Source organism: Myxine glutinosa, chromosome 11, assembly GCF_964187855.1.
Source record: "Myxine glutinosa chromosome 11, kmMyxGlut1.1, whole genome shotgun sequence".
Taxonomy (NCBI): domain Eukaryota; kingdom Metazoa; phylum Chordata; class Myxini; order Myxiniformes; family Myxinidae; genus Myxine; species Myxine glutinosa.
The window spans coordinates 58,401,029-58,419,338 of NC_136271.1; the positions used below are offsets into that span (position 1 = coordinate 58,401,029).

At 41.4% G+C, this 18,310-nt stretch overlaps 1 protein-coding gene across 1 annotated transcript in view; it reads right to left on the reverse strand.

Moving 5' to 3' along the window:
* The window catches only part of LOC137436683 (endothelin-1-like), a 78,681-nt gene that overhangs the window by 45,625 nt on the left and 14,746 nt on the right, over window positions 1-18,310 (reverse strand). The window contains exon 2 of the mRNA XM_068130673.2: window positions 11,548-11,728. Within this exon, the coding sequence (XP_067986774.1) occupies window positions 11,548-11,728 (181 nt within the window). The remainder of the gene's footprint in view (window positions 1-11,547; window positions 11,729-18,310) is intronic.

Sequence of the window (18,310 nt, forward strand, 5' to 3'; positions counted from 1 at the left end):
TTAAAATTTACGATCTTGATCAAAGCTCGGGTCAACAGGATGAAAAGTGACCAATTTTCAGATGAAAAATGATGATTTTAGAAGTTTGACCTTGAGTTGACCTTTGACCTCAAAATAGTTGGTTTCCTATTTAGTGACACAATGTGCAAAAGCTGTTAAATCCCCAAGTCAATCGGATGAAAATTGACGGTTTTTTAGATGAAAATTGATGATTTTGGAAGTTTGACCTTCAGTTGACCTTTGACCTTTTGACCTAAAAATAGTTGGTTTCCTCATTCAGTGAGGCAATATGGAAATGCTGTTCAATTTTCAAGTCAATCGGATGAAAATTGATGGTTTTTCAGATGAAAAGTGATGATTTTGGAAGTTTTACCTTGAGTTGACCTTTGACCGATTGACCTCAAATAGTATGTTGCCCAATTTAGTGACTCGATATGCAAATGCTGTTCAATTTTCAAGTCAATCGGTTGGGAATTGACGGCTTTTTAGATGAAAATTGATGACTTTTAAAATTTGACCTTTAGTTGACCTTTCACCTTTTGACCTCAAATAGTTCATTTCCCAATTTATTGACTCAATATACAAATGTTATTTAATTTTCAAGTCAATATACAAATGTTATTTAATTTTCAAATTTGACCTCCAGATGACCTTTGACTTTTGACCTCAAAATCAATAGGCTTCTCAATTGGGACGACCTAGACAACTTGGTGAAGTTTCGTGACGATCGGTTTAGAATTGTGACCTGTAGGCCAGAGACAAACAAACAAACAGACAGACAGAACCACAAACGCAACCATCCAATATACTTGAAAAATCTTCGATTTTGCAAGTAACAAACAAACAAACGTCATTCACTTTTTTTTTATAGAAGGTAACGTCTTTTCAAGGTCCTGATTAAATTGACTAGCATCCTAAATTAAGGCAGATCGTACATAAAGGTGAAACAATGTGAACTCGTGTTAAAAAAAACAAAGCAAAAAAAACCCACAAGACTGAAAGTCTAAGGCCTCAGTCAAACCGGATCGTACGATTTCTGGATCGTGCGATTGATGGCAATCTGGCCGAGGTACGACCAATCGTCAATGTTTGCTCCTCTCTCCATTTGCGATCGCAAACAGCGATTGGTCTTAGGGGTCATCGTACGATTGGTGGTACGCGTGGTTGTGCGATCACCAAGCCAAGCCTCGGTTCCACAGCCCGTCACCGTGGCCTGGCAGCTGCCCACCCAGGTGACCACTCAGGTGGCCACCCAGGACTGGCCCCAGGCGCCGGCTTACCAGCAGCATGACCAGCACAGGCCCCAGGCCCCAGCACCGCAGCAGCTACCTACGGGACTGTCGTCCCTGAGCTTATCAGGGCTGAGCGGACCCCAGTTATTCCCCATGCCAAGTAGCGGTACCGGTAATCCGACTGCGACAACCACTGAGTCGCGTGATTCCGACACTGGAACACTGTTAGTTTGGAGTAATCAGATCCTGCAGGGGGGGTGACCACTTGCACGAGTGATGGACTAGTACAATTTATGTGTTTTCTCGTGTAATTTCGGGGATATTGCAATATGTTTGAGACAATGAAAGGTATCATTGCATGTTTTGTTTTGTTAATAAAATGATGATACATTGAAATTTAAAGTTGTTTGTACTTACTTTTTAGCTTACCTGACCGAAGGGTAGCGTATGCTATTGGCGTGATGTTTCGTCCGTCGTCCGTCACTGTGTCACTGTGGCCTGGCAGATTCTGCACACTACTTTACTACTACCCAGGTCTACTTACTTAGTTCTACTACTTAGTACTACTACTTAGTTCTACTACTTAGTTCTACTACTTAGTTCTGCACATTGCTTTATTGTGTTAAAGATTTTACTTTGACAAAGAACTTTGTTTGTGTTCACATGTCATGATTTAATTTGTATTTAAAATAATATATATTTTCCATTGTAATATAAACCAGTCATTTATTACTCAGACCATAAACAAACAATAAAGACAACTAATTATTATTTTTTCTCCAGACATACCATAAAATAGCATGTTTATTGTACACGTTTATTTTAAAATAGATATGCAAAAATAGATCATACACATAGCATATAATGTATGATACACATATCAAAAAAAATAAATCAAAATTCCAACATTCACGCAACAGTTCCTGGATCATGTTATCCTGCCATGGGACACTGCCGACGTTGTTGTAGTAGTGCTTGAGGTAAACGCGCACAGCCTTGGCTTCCCGTGTAGCACGATTCCCGCCTTGCACGTTCTGCATGTCCTGAAGCACTGCCTCGTTCCTCCAAGCGCCAGAGATGATCTGGTGGTCATTCCCCTCACGGTCAACGTCCCGGTTCTGCAGTCCAGGGTACCGAATCCGCATCATGTTGTGCAGGCAGAGTTACGCACTCAAGATATTCTTGACAGTCTCATGTTCCTGTTGCATGGTCGTGAGGAGGCACCTCCAGCGGTGGGCGAGTATTCCGAAAGCGTTATCCACTATCCTGCGGGCACGAGAGAGTCGGTGGTTGAAGATACGCTCTTCCACGGTCATGTTGCTATGTCCAAAAGGCTTCATCATCCAGGTCCGCTAAAGACTGGTGGTACCACCAATCGTAAGGTCGTGCAACCAGTCGGGACAGGTCGGGACTTGTCGCACTACCGATTGTGAGGTTGAACGACGGGTGGCACCACCAATTGTCAGGTGGCAGGACCAGTAGCACGCCCAATCGTGCGACTACTTGACCCGCGATCATGCACGACTGGTGGTGCGTCCATGCGCGACTGGTGGTACGACCATGTAAGACCTGTCTGCGACCTCTTACGATTTGGAATCGCAGGTCAGAAGTTTTGACCATGACCATCGACCTTGCTGCGACTGATTTTGCCACGACCTCTGCAACTAGTCACGCGCTCTTTCTACGATTTTCCCGCGATTAACAAAATTTTCGGTCGCAGCTAGGTAGTAACCTGGTCGCAGGCCCGGTGTGACTGGGGCTTAACAGCGGCGTAGCCGGGCTTGTTTGATACTTTAGTTGAAGAGGATAGTATGACCTGGGTGGGGATACCAGTTAGCAAATAATGTAAGTATTAAATTATTTTGAAGGACTCTAAGTCTCTAAGCTGTCTGTCACCATTTATAGAGAATATAGAAGATTTATAGAGTGAAGAGATTGCATTGAGACTGGTTTATTCTATATGTTGGTCAGTTAGTCAACACTATGAAAGTGACCTCAGCACCATCCCGACACTCACCACTGCGGCCGGAGTACAAATCCTGCCACCAACCTCCTTGAGAGAGGAGGATCCAGTGAGTTGGTACTCATTTTTCAACATTTATATTTTAAAGCAACATTTTATTGGGAGCTATTAACCCTCCAAGTTTCACTCTCGATCTGCTCCTGAGTTTATATGATCTCGCTATAAACAACATTGTAGGTTAGTCGGCCGGCAGCATGTGCAGTTCCTCTCATTATCTGGAATTCATTCTGGTTGGCAAAGGTGCGCAGATAGAGTGGGTCTCCTACTGTACTCTCTTCCGAATCGGAGTGTTCCGATTAGTACAGCTGTCCATGTGTAAAAACACATGACGGGTTCAACCGCTTCGACGACATGTTCGGCCTGTACGGCATATCATCATCCTAAAATACGCAATTTGGCGTCTGTCTGTCTGTCATGATTTTGGGGGCTGGGACGTGAGGTCTGTCTGTCATGGGAGGTCTGCCTGTCATGTGCTGGGAGGTCTGTCTGTCATGATTTTTGACCGCGATACATTCCGTCGTTACTTATCCAATCTCAACCAAACTTGATAGGAGGACTAAGGGGTTACACAATGAAGGTTGTAGCACATTAATTTGCCCCCCCCCCCCCCTCCCCAAGCGGGTTTTCCCTGCCATTGCCAACAATAGGGTTGCTTGTTGAGGTGTATATCCATATTAAGTTAACTTTAGGCTAATAACAAAACGAATGATAATAGCATAATATTAATTAATGGTATTACAAAACAATGTCAATACTGATAATGTCCCAAATCTCCAAGAGGTTTTTCCTCCTTGAACAAACGCCATGTCAACGTTTATAAATAGCCTATCATGGCGTTTTCATGGGAGCAACGGCCTCCAGCAGAAGTAAAAATATTATAAACCACAAACACATATGATTAGCTTTTTAAACAGTCACAAATGCTGTTTATCTTACTATAATTCACCAAATGTCCGTCTGTCTGTTCGAAGGTACCGTAAAAACTGCTGAACCGATTGCAAAGATATTTTGGGTGGGTAATCCTGGGACCCCTGGGAGTAAAATAGGCTATTTAGTTTTAACCAATTTCAGCTTTGGTCTCAAGCATTCTCAGGTTTGGACTCCCGCATAACGTTCATTGTGACGATGTTCTCATTGTGACGATCTTACTATAATTCACCAAATGTCCATTTGTCTGTCTGTTCGAAGGTACCCTAAAAACTGCTGAACCGATCGCAAAGATATTTTGGGTGGGTAATCCTGGGATCTCCAGGAGTAAAATAGGCTATGTAGTTTTCCAAATTTCAGCTTTGGTCTCCAGCATTCTCAGGTTTGGACTCCCGCATAACATTCGCGTTCGCATAAGGTTCATTGTGACGATGTTCTCATTGTGACGATGTTGTGACGATGTTCTTATTGTGACGATGTTGTGACGATGTGTGTGTTCACGGTAGTGTTTGACGTGACGGTGTGAACGTAATTTCGTAATGTTTTTCGTTTTGTAATCCTTTAATGAACGTTTAATGTTTAATGAACGTTTAATGTTTAATGAACGTTTAATGCCCTTCGATGTCCGGGGCCGCACGCGCACTACACTGGACGGGCCAGCGTGTACCTTGCCCTTCACCGTCAGGCTCGGGTAAACCGCTGAGCCCCATCCGTGATGGGGACTGGGGCTTGAGACAATGTCCCACGAACAAGGAATTCCCAGTAAGCACGAGTCGTCAGCTCGCGTTGATTAAGTCCCTACCCTTTGTTACACACCGCCCGTCGCTACTACCGATCGGACGGTTTGATGAGATCCTCGGATCAGCCCCTGCACGGGCCGTTCTCGGCTCGTGCCGTGCACCGAAAAGATGAGCGAACTTGACTATCTAGAGACTCTAGAGGAAGTAAAAGTCGTAACAAGGTTTCCGTAGGTGAACCTGCAGAAGGATCATTATCGGGACAACCTGAGAGCGAGCGAGACGCGAGACGTACGTGGTACGTGATCGTCCATGTACTGTTTAGCCATGTAGTGTTTAGATTTTGATGATTTGCGTGTGATATGATTCAATGGATGTTTATATGAATCGTTTAAAATAAAAAAACCCTTCAATTTCTGATATTTTACCTTTTTATTTGAGCTTCCCAATTGAAGACGGGCGTGTACTGTTGCTAGTAACATTAAATAAAGAAATTTGGAGGAATCTCGACATCTATGAGGTAAGTTTTACTTACAGAAATGAGTGAAGATGTACTGTACTCTATATACCCCACACATGCTGGGTAAATAACATTCAAAATTCCTGGAACCTTCCTGCCGCTAAAGTGGCGTTTTTCGTCGTGGCCTTTTGAAACCCACCAATTAAGGTTTTGTTTTGAAAACCACCAATGAAACCCACTTTTCCTGCTGTTTAACACGAAACTGAAAGGGATGAACCCAAGGGTGTGCTCATTTTCTAAGCGGCTAGCTTTGCTTGCCAAGCCAGCTGTTCCTTAACGGTTTTGAATGGAGTGCTTGCTCGAATGCGTAAACCACTTGGCGATCTCTCCAAAAGAAACTTGGGAAATGAACACACACCCAATGTTCTTGAGACCCGACCATAGATCGACTAATCTATATACTCCAAGGAGGAATGACCCTTCGTGCCACTCCCGTAGTGAGCGGGTGAGCGGGTGAACGAGTAAATTAAAATGTCGGTTGGTGGAGTCAGACACAAAACTTCCGCTGCTTTAATATACTAGGGCATGCCCGTACGTGGGTGCCCGTTCCTTGCCAAAAAAAATAAATAACGCAACCCGTACGCTCTACCCCGCCCGTACGCCCGTACGCCCGTAAACAAAAAAAACAACGCTCTTCGCTTCCGCCCTTCGCTCTGACTGAATTGGGAGAAATAATGCGCATAAGAAATCGAGAAATTATTATTTTCTCCGGAAGAAATCAAATTACGAACCGTAATGGTGCACGCGCTCGGCTCGGCTCGCTCTCACATCGGCCACACCTACGCAATAACGCGTTCTGTGATTGGCTGCCGGAAGTGCAGTCTTCACTGTCCGGAAGGTCGCAAATCGCAGTTACGATGAATCGCAAATTAGTTTTAATTAGTTTTAAAACATAGTTTAACGGCAACATAGTTTTCCAACGTGAAATAAATGAATACGCTCTCAAATGTGCCGTCCGAGGCAGAGTCTGTTCGCCACGTTCGGCACACGTGATAGCTCGCTGCTCTCTGATTGGTTGAATCGTTTTTTGGACATAGCTCGGTAACTACTTCTCCGATTAATATGAAACCTTGAAAAGGCACATCCTCGGGTCCCCAGCAATATACCTGGCAAGTTTCAAGTATATCGGACCCGTGGTTGTCGAGAAACAGCGGTCACAGACATACAAACATACAAACATACAAACATACACACAGAGATTACTGGAATTATAGATAGATAGAAGATGATATATTTTAACCTCCAGTAACTTTGCAGTCACTACGAAGGGATTAGTGTTAGTGTTCCGATTAGATTTACCATTATAATAACGATAGGTCATCATTATTACGGAAATGGTATTACTAAAAAAAACCGAGGCTGATTCCTTACTTCTGCGGTTATTAGTACAGTACACCGCTTCTCATTGATTCATGAACCATACACCGCTTCAATCCATTAACTCTGCAATAACGACAAAGGGATTAAAGTGTTATGGTTATATTTACTATATTATTATTATTATTATTACGAAAACGATACTACTGAAATGATACTACTGTATTAAGAAACCTGGGCTAATTTGTCCGAAGCGGCCTGAAGGTGAGGCATGAAGGCATGAAGCCAAAGGCTTATATGTACTGTGTCGTTGGAAGATCCGTAACGTCTCTGCTTTTGATATTTGATGGTCATATTAACAAGCGGTTTGTTTGTGTTTCACACAGAATGAAAAACGTTAAGGTAGAGCAAGGCGATTGTGAAATATGACAATATGTTCGGTTTGAATGGCATCGGAATCAAAATGGCGGAGTGTGGAGTCAGCCGTTGTTCGCCGTAATGACGTCAGACATCATCACATCGCCCTGTCATGTGACCAGATTCTCAGCTCTGATTGTTATACGTTTGAGGGGACATACATACATACATACATACATACATACATACATACGGACGGACACACACCGTTCTAAACGGCTTTGCCCTATGGGCTACGCCGTAAATAAAAAAAACTAAATAAAAAAAACTACGAAACATGTAAAAAAAATAATATATATATATATATATATTATAATAATTGTAGATTTAAATCTAGCAAATATGGTCTTTCTTCCACCCGGCCTGAAAAAAGGACTGTAAAGCCAAAAAAAGGACCGCTGTCGACTGTATCCCTATAGCTTGTAAACGAAGAAACATCAAATAATAGCACTCAACATTATCAATATTGAAGTAAAAAGACAAATAAAGCCAATGGAAAGGGAAAGAGAAAGGTGAAACAGTGGTGTCTCATTACCAAGCAGCTTGTAGAGCACTTGCCAAGTGGCTTAAGCTCTCAAGCAAGCATTCCAACGAAATGGTTGATAAGGAACGGCTGGCTTGGCAAACGATTAGTTATGTATCCAGCGAAAATCAGACATTTTGATGTTGAGCGCTTTATCGTACAGAAACCAACCGGTGCAAGCCTTTAAAAAAAAAAAGGACTACTGTCGACTGTATTGCCATGGCTTGAAAACTAACAACAAAGCAGCTTGTAGAGGACTTGCCAAGTGGCTTAAGCACTTAACCATTCCAACAAAATGTTTGATAAATGATAAGGAATGGCTGGCTTGGCAATCTATATGGCAAAGATCAAGCATTTGATGATGAGCACTTTATCGTAATTATTTTTATTGCACTCAATTAAGTTACACTTTAGGCACGTTCCTTAAACTTTTCTTCACTCAATATAGTTCCCCGTACAGTAGAAAAAGGTAAATTTAATGCTTTGGCAATTTGTAAATATGGAGAAGGAGGGATCACAGCCTTGCTTCTTTAAAGTATACAGTATATGTAAATATACTGAATTATAAAAATCGTTGATTTCTTAACATTTTCAGATTTCACTCCACATTTCGACATTTAATTAGCCCACATGCTCCGATCCTCAAACTTGACGACAGATTTTGATTACATTATTTAATTATAGTCTTTGGGAATACGTCATGGTTCCAAGGCAAATCATTTTGAATAGGCCAAAACAAATAGCGGATTAAGACCCATGTGAGGGAGAAATGGCTGACCAAAGATAAGCCTGTTTTTGTTTTTCCATGATGAGATGGGTTAATTATTTAATTACAATACACTTTGCTAAATCCTTGCTCACCTCCAAGCAGCATCATCATCTTTCGCCCCAATCTTGACTTATTATGTCCGGTCACAGGCTCAGAAACTTACATCAACTACATACAGCTCAAATAAGAACTCAAAGATATAAGCAATTTCCTGTTATTTTTTTTGATTCAGCTGTTAAATGCTTGTTGTTTTTTTATTCTTGTGTAGTTTTAATTATTTACTATAATATATTATCTCTTGTTTGATTTCATTCTGTGATTCTTGTGTGTAGTGGTCTTGAATATGCATACATATTTTCTTTTTCGTTTTTACAATTTTATTGTATTTTACTTTGATAGAAAAGCCATGGAAAGCTGCCATGGGAAGAGTTCAGCATAGAATGACTAGATTTATTTCAGGCCTCGCAAAGCTAAGCTATGAGGAGTGTTTGAAGTAGATGAGACCTTTTACATTACAAAGGAGGAAAATACGAGTGGATCTGATCGAGATGTTCAAGATAATGAAGGGTGTAGAAGTGTTGCAGGACCTAATGCTACAGCCTTCGTTCCGTCAGGCTTGCGACAGGTACGTGTTCATCCTGAGGCATTCCAGAAAACACCATCTTGCAATTATCAAGACTGAACTCTCCAGCTTGTATCCTTCTTCCAAAGCAGCGTGGTGCCTTGTAAAGTCTGTCTCTGGTGTGTGCTCCCCCTCCATCCCGTCCCTCACCTCAAATGGCATTACTGTGGACTCTGGCCAAGATAAGGTGGAATGTCGAAACTCTGTTTTTTGCCTTCAAATTTTGGGTACTCATTCCATCCATTTTGCATGCGATTTATAGAGAAGCTCCTCCACTAGTCTGAGATCAAATTTTTTTTTTAAGCCTCAATTTCTTTTCCTGCGCAAGAGCGAGGCTTGTGGAAGAATGAGTAGATGCAGGGGTAAAAAGGTAATGTACTGAAGGTGAGTTGTTGGGGCCACTTATGGACAAAACAAGTAATGGAATAGATGAATAGGAAAGGAGGAGAGAGAGTGAGGATGGAAAGAAACAGTCATCTGCAAATAAGAGGGTTGAGTTAGGTGGGTTATTGAGGGTAGGAAAGATCGTGCATTGGTGCCGGGTATGGCATGAGACTGGTACACCGCTTGCATGAAGCTGTAGACGGAAGAGTGTGATTCAATTCCCTCCACTATAACTATACAGTATACACAAGCACAGTGATGAATATTATATAGTTATAAATTAGCTCACTATTGAGACTCGTATGTTTTTTTTTTTAAATCAAAAAGATAATTGTCTTACACAATGGTCACAATGACCAGAGTAATCAGGGGCAGATCCAGGGTTTGGTAAGGGGGTTATTTTTCACTGTGTGTGTGTGTGTGACAACTGAGGTTGTGGATCCACTGATTTACCATCTATTGATGTGGATCATTTATCGAGGTTGTGGATCCGCTGTTTGGAGAGCTCCTGGGCTGAAAGGATCGAAACCTCGAGGAAGAACGGTGCCCAGCTGATGATCCATGCAGTCGGGAAATTAGTCAATTGCTTACAGGTTAAGGTTCTTGCTTTAGGTAAGGGAACTATGTTTTGAGGTTTACAATTTAAATAAAGTTTAACATGGGATGTTGTGAAATTAACATCATTTAAAGAAATCCTTTAAATTATTTATATTTAAGTTTAGGAACTACCAATCGTGTACAATTAATTAAATGCATTTTAAAATAAGAATTGAATAAGAGAAATAAGAATTGACAAGTCAGGAGACGATGATGGTTCACGAGCGAGCGGTATTCAATGACAAAGGACAGACTACTTTGAAATGGCCATCCTTTGTGACCTTTAAAAGTCAAAACCGACATTGAAAATATATAAATAGGAATGTATTATCTGTTATGAGGCTAGTTTGCTACACAATACCGAAAATTCGGTTCGATTCCGACAACTTTGAAAATTTGACCTTTGTGACCTTGGAATGTCAAAACGAAGGTTACTGACCTTGAAATGAGATAGAAAATAATGTATAATCAGTTATGAGGTTAGTTAGCTACACAATACAGAAAATTTGGTTCGATTCCGACAACTTTGAAAATTTGACCTTTGTGACCTTCAAAGGTCAAAGGTCGAAGATTCTGAAATTTGTTGGAAAACTTGTATTTCATGATGTATGTGATAATATAAGATCATGTACGACATTTCACCCTATCAGGAAGCGAACAATGTAATAAAACCATCAAAAATTGACTTTTCTAAATTTCGTGACCTTGTGACCTTGACCTTGGGGCGAAAATGAAAAATCGAGCTCCGTGGGGCTAGACACATGACATTGGACTAACCAAATACCGAAACCCCTGTCAGATTCCACCAAACCCCTCGGAGAAGATGTAGCTTGAACTTGATTACCCCCTAAAAAGACATCTTTTTCGGGCGTGGCTCCGCCCACAATGGGCGCAATACGCCCACTCTACGCAGGACACAACTAGATAATGATATCACCCTACCACCCATCAAGATCGGATGATATCATTGGGTAGTTATGCTGCGGACAGACAGTCAGACAGACAGACAGACACACACCCATGACGAATATAGTGGTCACTCTGTTTGATAACTCGTGAACCAAAAATCATAAGATATAGAATTGTGAGAAACAAAAATAGAAAAATAAGGTGTGTGTGTGTGTGTGTGTGTGTGTGTGTGTGTGTGTGTGTGTGTGTGTGTGTGTGTGTGTGTGTGTGTGTTTGTGTGTGTTTGTTTGTGTGAACATGCTCACTTTTTCACCTCTAGGATTCAAAATATGATTTTCAGTTCCTTGCAGTAATTGACACTGAACATCCCATTGTAATGAAACAGTTAGGAAAACAGCATTCTATTGATATTTTGTTGACCTTAAATTGAATGCCATCTTCAAATATGCAAGAGTAAGAATGAATAAGCAAATTTTTCTTGGTCAAAATGAGGGTTTTATCGTCATTTGGCGGTCATTCCAGGCCAAGGTTTCCCCTCGTGAAAAGTTACATGTGGAGCTGTACTCGTACCTTGGTGCTTTTATCCAGATGATTCCCAAGTGGCAATAGTAAAAGCACTCTTCATCACCGAGTGAAAAGCAGGAGCAGCGTTTGACCCTCCAGTGGTTCAATCCGGGCATGCTAGACGAACGGACCGCCAACTCCACCGCTTTATGTGAACCGCCGCGCAGCTCCATCTCATTCGCGTGACCTGGTGTGCGACATCACACATGAGGGTGTTCACTGCACGGCCTCGGGTCCTTCATCTACCCAACAGTGCTATGTTTCTGACTTTCCCACCTGGGCGCTGCTCTAGGAAAGCCTGAGGGTAATGAAAATGATAATACCTGAGAGTAATGAGAACTGAGGGTAGACAGAAAGGAAGGAAAACACTTGTCAGAATGGAGCAGGTGCCATTGACTGGAGGCAAAAAGGTCTTAGAATTCGAGTTTGCTAAACGCCAGACTTAATAGGCATTCGTTATGATAAATTAGTTATACATACCCGATAGTTTATAGCCAACTATATTGCCATCTTCAGAAGTAGATTGTTGGGTCAACAATCCAAGATGGCTGCCCAGCATTAAATCACCCTTATTTCTGCTGGTATTTTAGGTAGAATGTTGATGACAGTTTTCACCCCACATATTTCAACTCGAGGATTTCATTTTTACTCTCTCCAGACGAGAGGGTATTGCACTTGTATCCGTCAGTCTGTCTGTTAGTTTGCTACGTGTGAAATTGAAGATTTGAATTGCCGTCTGTCTGTGTATGTCGATCGCTTCGAGGTCGCATTTTGACTCCGATCTACACAAGACTCACTGAATTAATTCTCCAACCAAAAACGAGAAGTCCATTATTTTTGAGGTAAAATGGTGAATCGTCAAGGTCATGAAAATCAATTTGCATCCGATTGACTTGAAATGAGAACAGGGTTTGCATATTAGCTCACTGAAGTCTGTTGTTTATGATGTCAAAGATAAAAAGGTCAAGGCCACAAAAGATCGTTCATTTTCATCCTATTAAGCACACAAGCACCATAGTAGAGACCAGGGGCATCAGGAGATCTGTGGAAGTGAGAGGGCTAAGGCGGGGTACATGGGATTTTAAAAAAATGGACGCTTCTAGGACTTTCAGGAAAGAAAACAGAATTTGAAAGAGGTGGATTTGGGATGTTTTAACAGGGGTAGAAAAGATCAAGGTTTTGGATGAGGGAAGACAAGAGATGTTGGTGGACAGCTGTTTTAAAGACCTGGGGGGAGGAGAGGGATTGAAGAGAGTGTGGGAGTTTGTTCCAGAGGTGGGGAAAAAGAGGAATGAAAGAGTGAAGGTGAGCAGAGAGTCTTGATTTTGGCAGTTTCACCAGAAGAGGGTTGCTGGCAGATCTTGTGCGTCCTGAAGGAATATTTGGGGGACAGAGCACAGAGCAGGGAGTGCGAGGCCGCAGAGGAGTCGGTAGAAGACAGAAAGACCACCAGCCTGCCTGCGGTGAGCATGTGAAAGGCCCTCACAATCAGCTTCATCACGGGAGATTCCAATGATTCCAAAAGCCTTGGTTTCTGCAGCGTGAAGCCAAGCTCGGCGTGAGGTAGGAGCACCAGCCCAGAGGAAAGAGCAGTACTCCACCAAGCTGTGGATGAAAGCTTTGTATGTGGTGAGGAGTTCAGGTGTGCCAAGGAAGGACTTTGCACGACGGAGGATGCCCAGTTGGTGACTGGCTTTGGAGGCCATCTTGGAAATGTGGTTTTCCCAGGAGATATCATGGCAGATAGTGAGACCCAAAAGCTTGAGTGACAGAATTTCTTCGAGAGGATTGTTGAGAAAGTAGATTGGAGGGCTTTCCAGACGGTCTTTATGGAGAGACGTAGTGAGAGTGTGAGATTTGTCAGGATTGAAAGACATGTTCCACTTGTTTGTGATGTTTTCACATTTTGATGCCACCTGCACTTATTTCATGATGTTTCAAATCACACTTGATATACTGTATAGAGTCTTCACAAACGATTCTAAAGTGATAAAGCTGAAAATGTAGAATGTGAATAAGTTCGATTTACAGAGAAAATCAGATGATTCTCAGTTGTATAAGTATTCAACCCCTTTGCCTAATTAACCCCAAATCACTTAATGAGCAAATTATTTGTTTAAATTGTTACAAAATAAGTGTAATAGGTTCACCTGTATGTTATCAGTGGTTACATTTCAAAAATAAGCTCCCACACTTATCTAAGGAGTTTTAAAGTGCAACTCACTTGGTCAACCAACAAGGCAAACATTAAGACGGAGGAGCTTTCCAAAGAAGTCAGACATAAAGTGGTGAAGAAGCACCGTTCAGGAGAGGGTTACAAGAAGATTTCAAAGTCACTCATTATCCCTTTGATTATGGGGAAATCCATCATTAAGAACAGGAAGACGTATCATACCACTCAGACTCGACGCAGATCAGGTCACCCATACAATCTCAGCAGCTGGGCAAGCAGGAAGGAAACTGGTTTGGGATGTCACTGTAAATCCAACAATGACTTTGAAAAGATCTGTAAGGATCTATGACTGAGATGGGGGTTAATGTTCATAAATCAATATCCCGTTCACTTCACAAGGCTGGCCTGTATGGACAGTTGTTAATATAGAAGCGATTACTGAAAAAGACACATCGAAAAGCTCTTATGAAGTTTTCGAAAAAGCATCTTAATGATACTGCAAGCATGTGGAGAAACGTTTTGTGGTCAAACGAGACAAAAATTTAACTTTTTGGTCTAAATTCAGTGTTATATCTGGTGTAAGCCTAATACTGCACAACACCCAGTCTACACCATTCCTACTGTCAAGCATGGTGGTGGCAGTATCATATTATGGGGCTGCTTTTCATCAGCAGGCAATGGCAAGCTTGTCAGAATAGAATGGCCAAGTGACGGTGCAAAGTACAGGATAATCCTTGATGAAAACCTGCTAGAGTCACCCATTAATCTGAAACTGGGTAGGAGATTCACATTTCCGCAGGACAATGATCCAAAGCACAAAGCTAAAACCACACTGGAGAGGCTGAATAAGAAAAAGATAAATTTTATTGAGGGTCCAGTCAGTCCCAACTTGGACACAATTGAACATTTATGGAGACACTTGAAGATTGCAGTCCATCGACAATCCCCATCAAACTTGGCAGAACAAGCGCAATTTTCACGTGAAGAATTGGCAAAGATTTCAACATCTCACTGTGCAAAGCTGGTAAAGACCTACCCAAAAAGACTCATAGCAGTCATTGCTGCAAAAGGTGCTTCAACCAAGGACTGACTGGCTGAAGGGGCTGAATACTTTTTCAACCAGTGAATTTTGATTTGTACATGTGTTTTTGCAGGTATTCTTGACATGTAATCTCTTTCAACAATAACAGTGTTTAGTTTGATCTCTTCAGGTACAGTCACGTGACAGTTCAACTTATTTCATCTTATTTCATATTAAGTACACCCCATGTAAAGTTTTGACTTTTTCAACATATTTCAACATACAGCTATTTGATCTTCATTTCAACAATATTGATAGATAAAGGTGATATAATATAACAAATATCATGAAACATTTACATTTTGTAGTCCATTGTATAATTTAAATAAACATAAATGCAAATTTCGCATGTGGAAAAAGTAAGTACACCCTTGGCTCCAACAGGTGGTATTGCCCCCTTTGGCAGAAACAACCTCAAGTAGGCGTTTCTTATAACTGTCTACAAGTCTCTGACATCGATTGGGAGAAATTTTTGCCCACTCCTCCATGCAGGATTATTTCAGCTGTGCGATGTATGAGGGGTTTCTTGCATGCACAGCTCGTTTCAAATCCCCCCACAACATCTCGATGGGATTTAGATCCGGGCTTTGACTTGGCCATTCCAGAACCCTCCATTTCTTTCTTTTCAGCCATTCCTTGGTGGATTTACTGGTATGTTTAGGGTCATTGTCATGTTGCAAGGTCCAACTTCGGTTGAGCTTCAACTTTCCGACAGATGGCCTCACATTATCCTCAAGCACCCTCTGGAACAATGAAGAATTCATAGTGGATTCTATGATGGTGAGCTGCCCAGGCCCTGATGCAGCAAAGCAGCCCCAAACCATAATATTTCCACCACCATGCTTTACAGTTGGTATCAGGTTCTTGTGGTCAAATGCTGTCTTTGGTTTTCGCCAAACATGTCTTCTGGTACTGTGGCCAAATAGCTCTACCTTTGACTCATCTGTCCAGAGCACATTGTTCCAGAAGTGCTGATCTTTGCCTAGGTGTTCATTGGCAAACTTTAGTCTTGCCCTGATGTTCTTTCTGGACAGCAAAGGTTTCCACTGGCACACCTCCCATGTAGATCAAATTGTGCAGCCTCTTTCTAATGGTAGACCCCTGCACTTTGACATCAATAGTGGCAAGAGCTACCTGTAGGTCCCGTGATGACATTCTGGGGTTCTTCGAGACTTCTTTCAGCATCTTGCGGTCTGCTCTCGGGCTGAACTTGCTGGGGCGGCCTGGCCTGAACAAGTTGGCAGTTGTTTGGAATCTTCTCCACTTGTAGATGATCTTCCGGACAGTCGAATGATTGATTTCAAATTGTTTGGAGATATTTTAAAATCCCTTTCCAGACTCGTAGGCATCTATAACCTTCTTTCTGAAGGCCTCAGAGAGCTATTTTGATCTATGCATGGTGACGCCACACACTTCAACAACAAAGAGCAAACCAAACTAAATGTCTGAGGTTTAAATAAGACAGGTTCCTCCAATATCCTCTCTAACGATGTTCTAATCATTTTCACCTGAGCTGGTGCACCTGATTCTAATTTTAGGTATTTGAAGTAATGATAAATGTCGGGGTGTACTTACTTTTTCCACGTGTGAAATTTGCATTTATGTTTATTTAAATTATACAATGGACTACAAAATGTAAATGTTTCATGATATTTGTTATATTATATCACCTTTATCAATCAATATTGTTGAAATGAAGATCAAATAGCTGTATGTTGAAATATGTTGAAAAAGTCAAAACTTTACATGGGGTGTACTTACTTTATCACGTGACTGTATTAATAAAAAAGTTCATTTGGGAAAAATGGTTTCTACATCATGCGTAATCATACGAAATGTGGCATTATTGTTTGGGTGGGAATGTCTTTGCATGGAGGCTTAAGTCCTGTAGAGGGTCTACAATCTCTGATTGTTCTTTCAATTTAATATGTAAAATTTATTGTTTGGGGAAAATATAAAATATCATCCAAAATAGTGACCAATATGACTACCGAACATAAAATCACCAATATATCTGCTTGTATTTTGGGTTGGACATAGAGGTAAGAGTCCAAAACAATGCAATTGAGCCAATGATTTAATTTGTTGACAACAAAATTGCTAACGCTATTATGTTGGGCAACAATTAAAGATAAGCAATATGGATGTGAAATACTTGGTCAGTGTTTTATACTTGCTGCTGAAGGAAAGACAAATGGCATTGTAACTGTATGCGCCACATCATACAGATGCAATGACCAATTAAGTACTGCGCAATAAAACATATATATTGAAATGGTTTCAGAACGAATGCCTTTCTGGGCAGGTGTAACACGACTTCCGGGCCACCCTGCAGAGCAGGGAAGAGAAAACAACCTCACAACGCAACTCCAGATGGACTAAATAAGTTCAAAGACTGCCAAGGACATGCTCAAGTGTCATGATGTTGAGTATGAAGAAACAAACCGTTTCCGGTCAATCAACATCACTGAAGACACCAGTAGAATGAAGTGGCATACAAAATGTTACTCTGCGTTCACACTAGGGGTACATTCATCGTTTGAAGAAACGTTTTGAGCAGGGTCTACAATCGCCGTCTACTGAAGATGCTGACATTGAAGTGCAACAGTGTTGACCTACCAGACAGTCAGTTAATCATCCCAGTTGATTGGAATAAAAGCATTCATTGGAGCAAGCAATGGAGCCAAGAGAGAGGAAAACTTCATGGAGCAGGCCTCTATTGAAACAACTGATATGGATGTGGAGATCCTTAGTTGGTTGTTCCGTGTAGCTGGTCAAGGTGCATGCAGACATCATGAGTACACTGGTGTACCTGACACCTGACAGTCTATTTATATTACTAAGGTTGTTATGTGCAGATGATGATGAAGGTAGTTTTAAAGGAAAATAATTTTGCACCAAATTGCGGAGCATAGCTCGACGTACTGTGTTCCTAGTGTCTCGAGGTCGCAAACAAGCACCAACGAATCTAGGGATTAGAGCGACAATGCACCAAGCAATACGTTCTAAGGAATTGGCACAGCTCTGACTCCTCAATTAGTTACGACTCTGTTTTGCACATAGGTACAATTTATTGCACAGGATTTATTGCAGTGAAACTTGGACCATGCAATGTGGTTATTCCAAGCAACCACAATGTGGTTATTGTGGTTATTCCAAGTGGTTATTTGCAATGTGGTTATTCCAAGCAATTTCATGCATACGACCCTGCCCGGATAGACATACAGGATGCCACGAACAACACCGACATAAATGAAGAAATACTGGATGGAAAAAGGACAAAAGGAAAAAGGACAAAAGGGCATTCCAAAGTCTGAAGTCTGGGCCTAGTGTCAGGTGTGCTTATATCTTCTTTATTTATTAGATATCCTACAGACATAAACAAACACTCGTTTTACTCTGCCACACATTGCACATCATGCGCAGCAAATTTCACCTCCTTGCACTTTGTATTTATTGTGATAAAATTAAAAAAAACATTTCTGTACACCGACCTTGAGGCTCAGTTTGCAAGC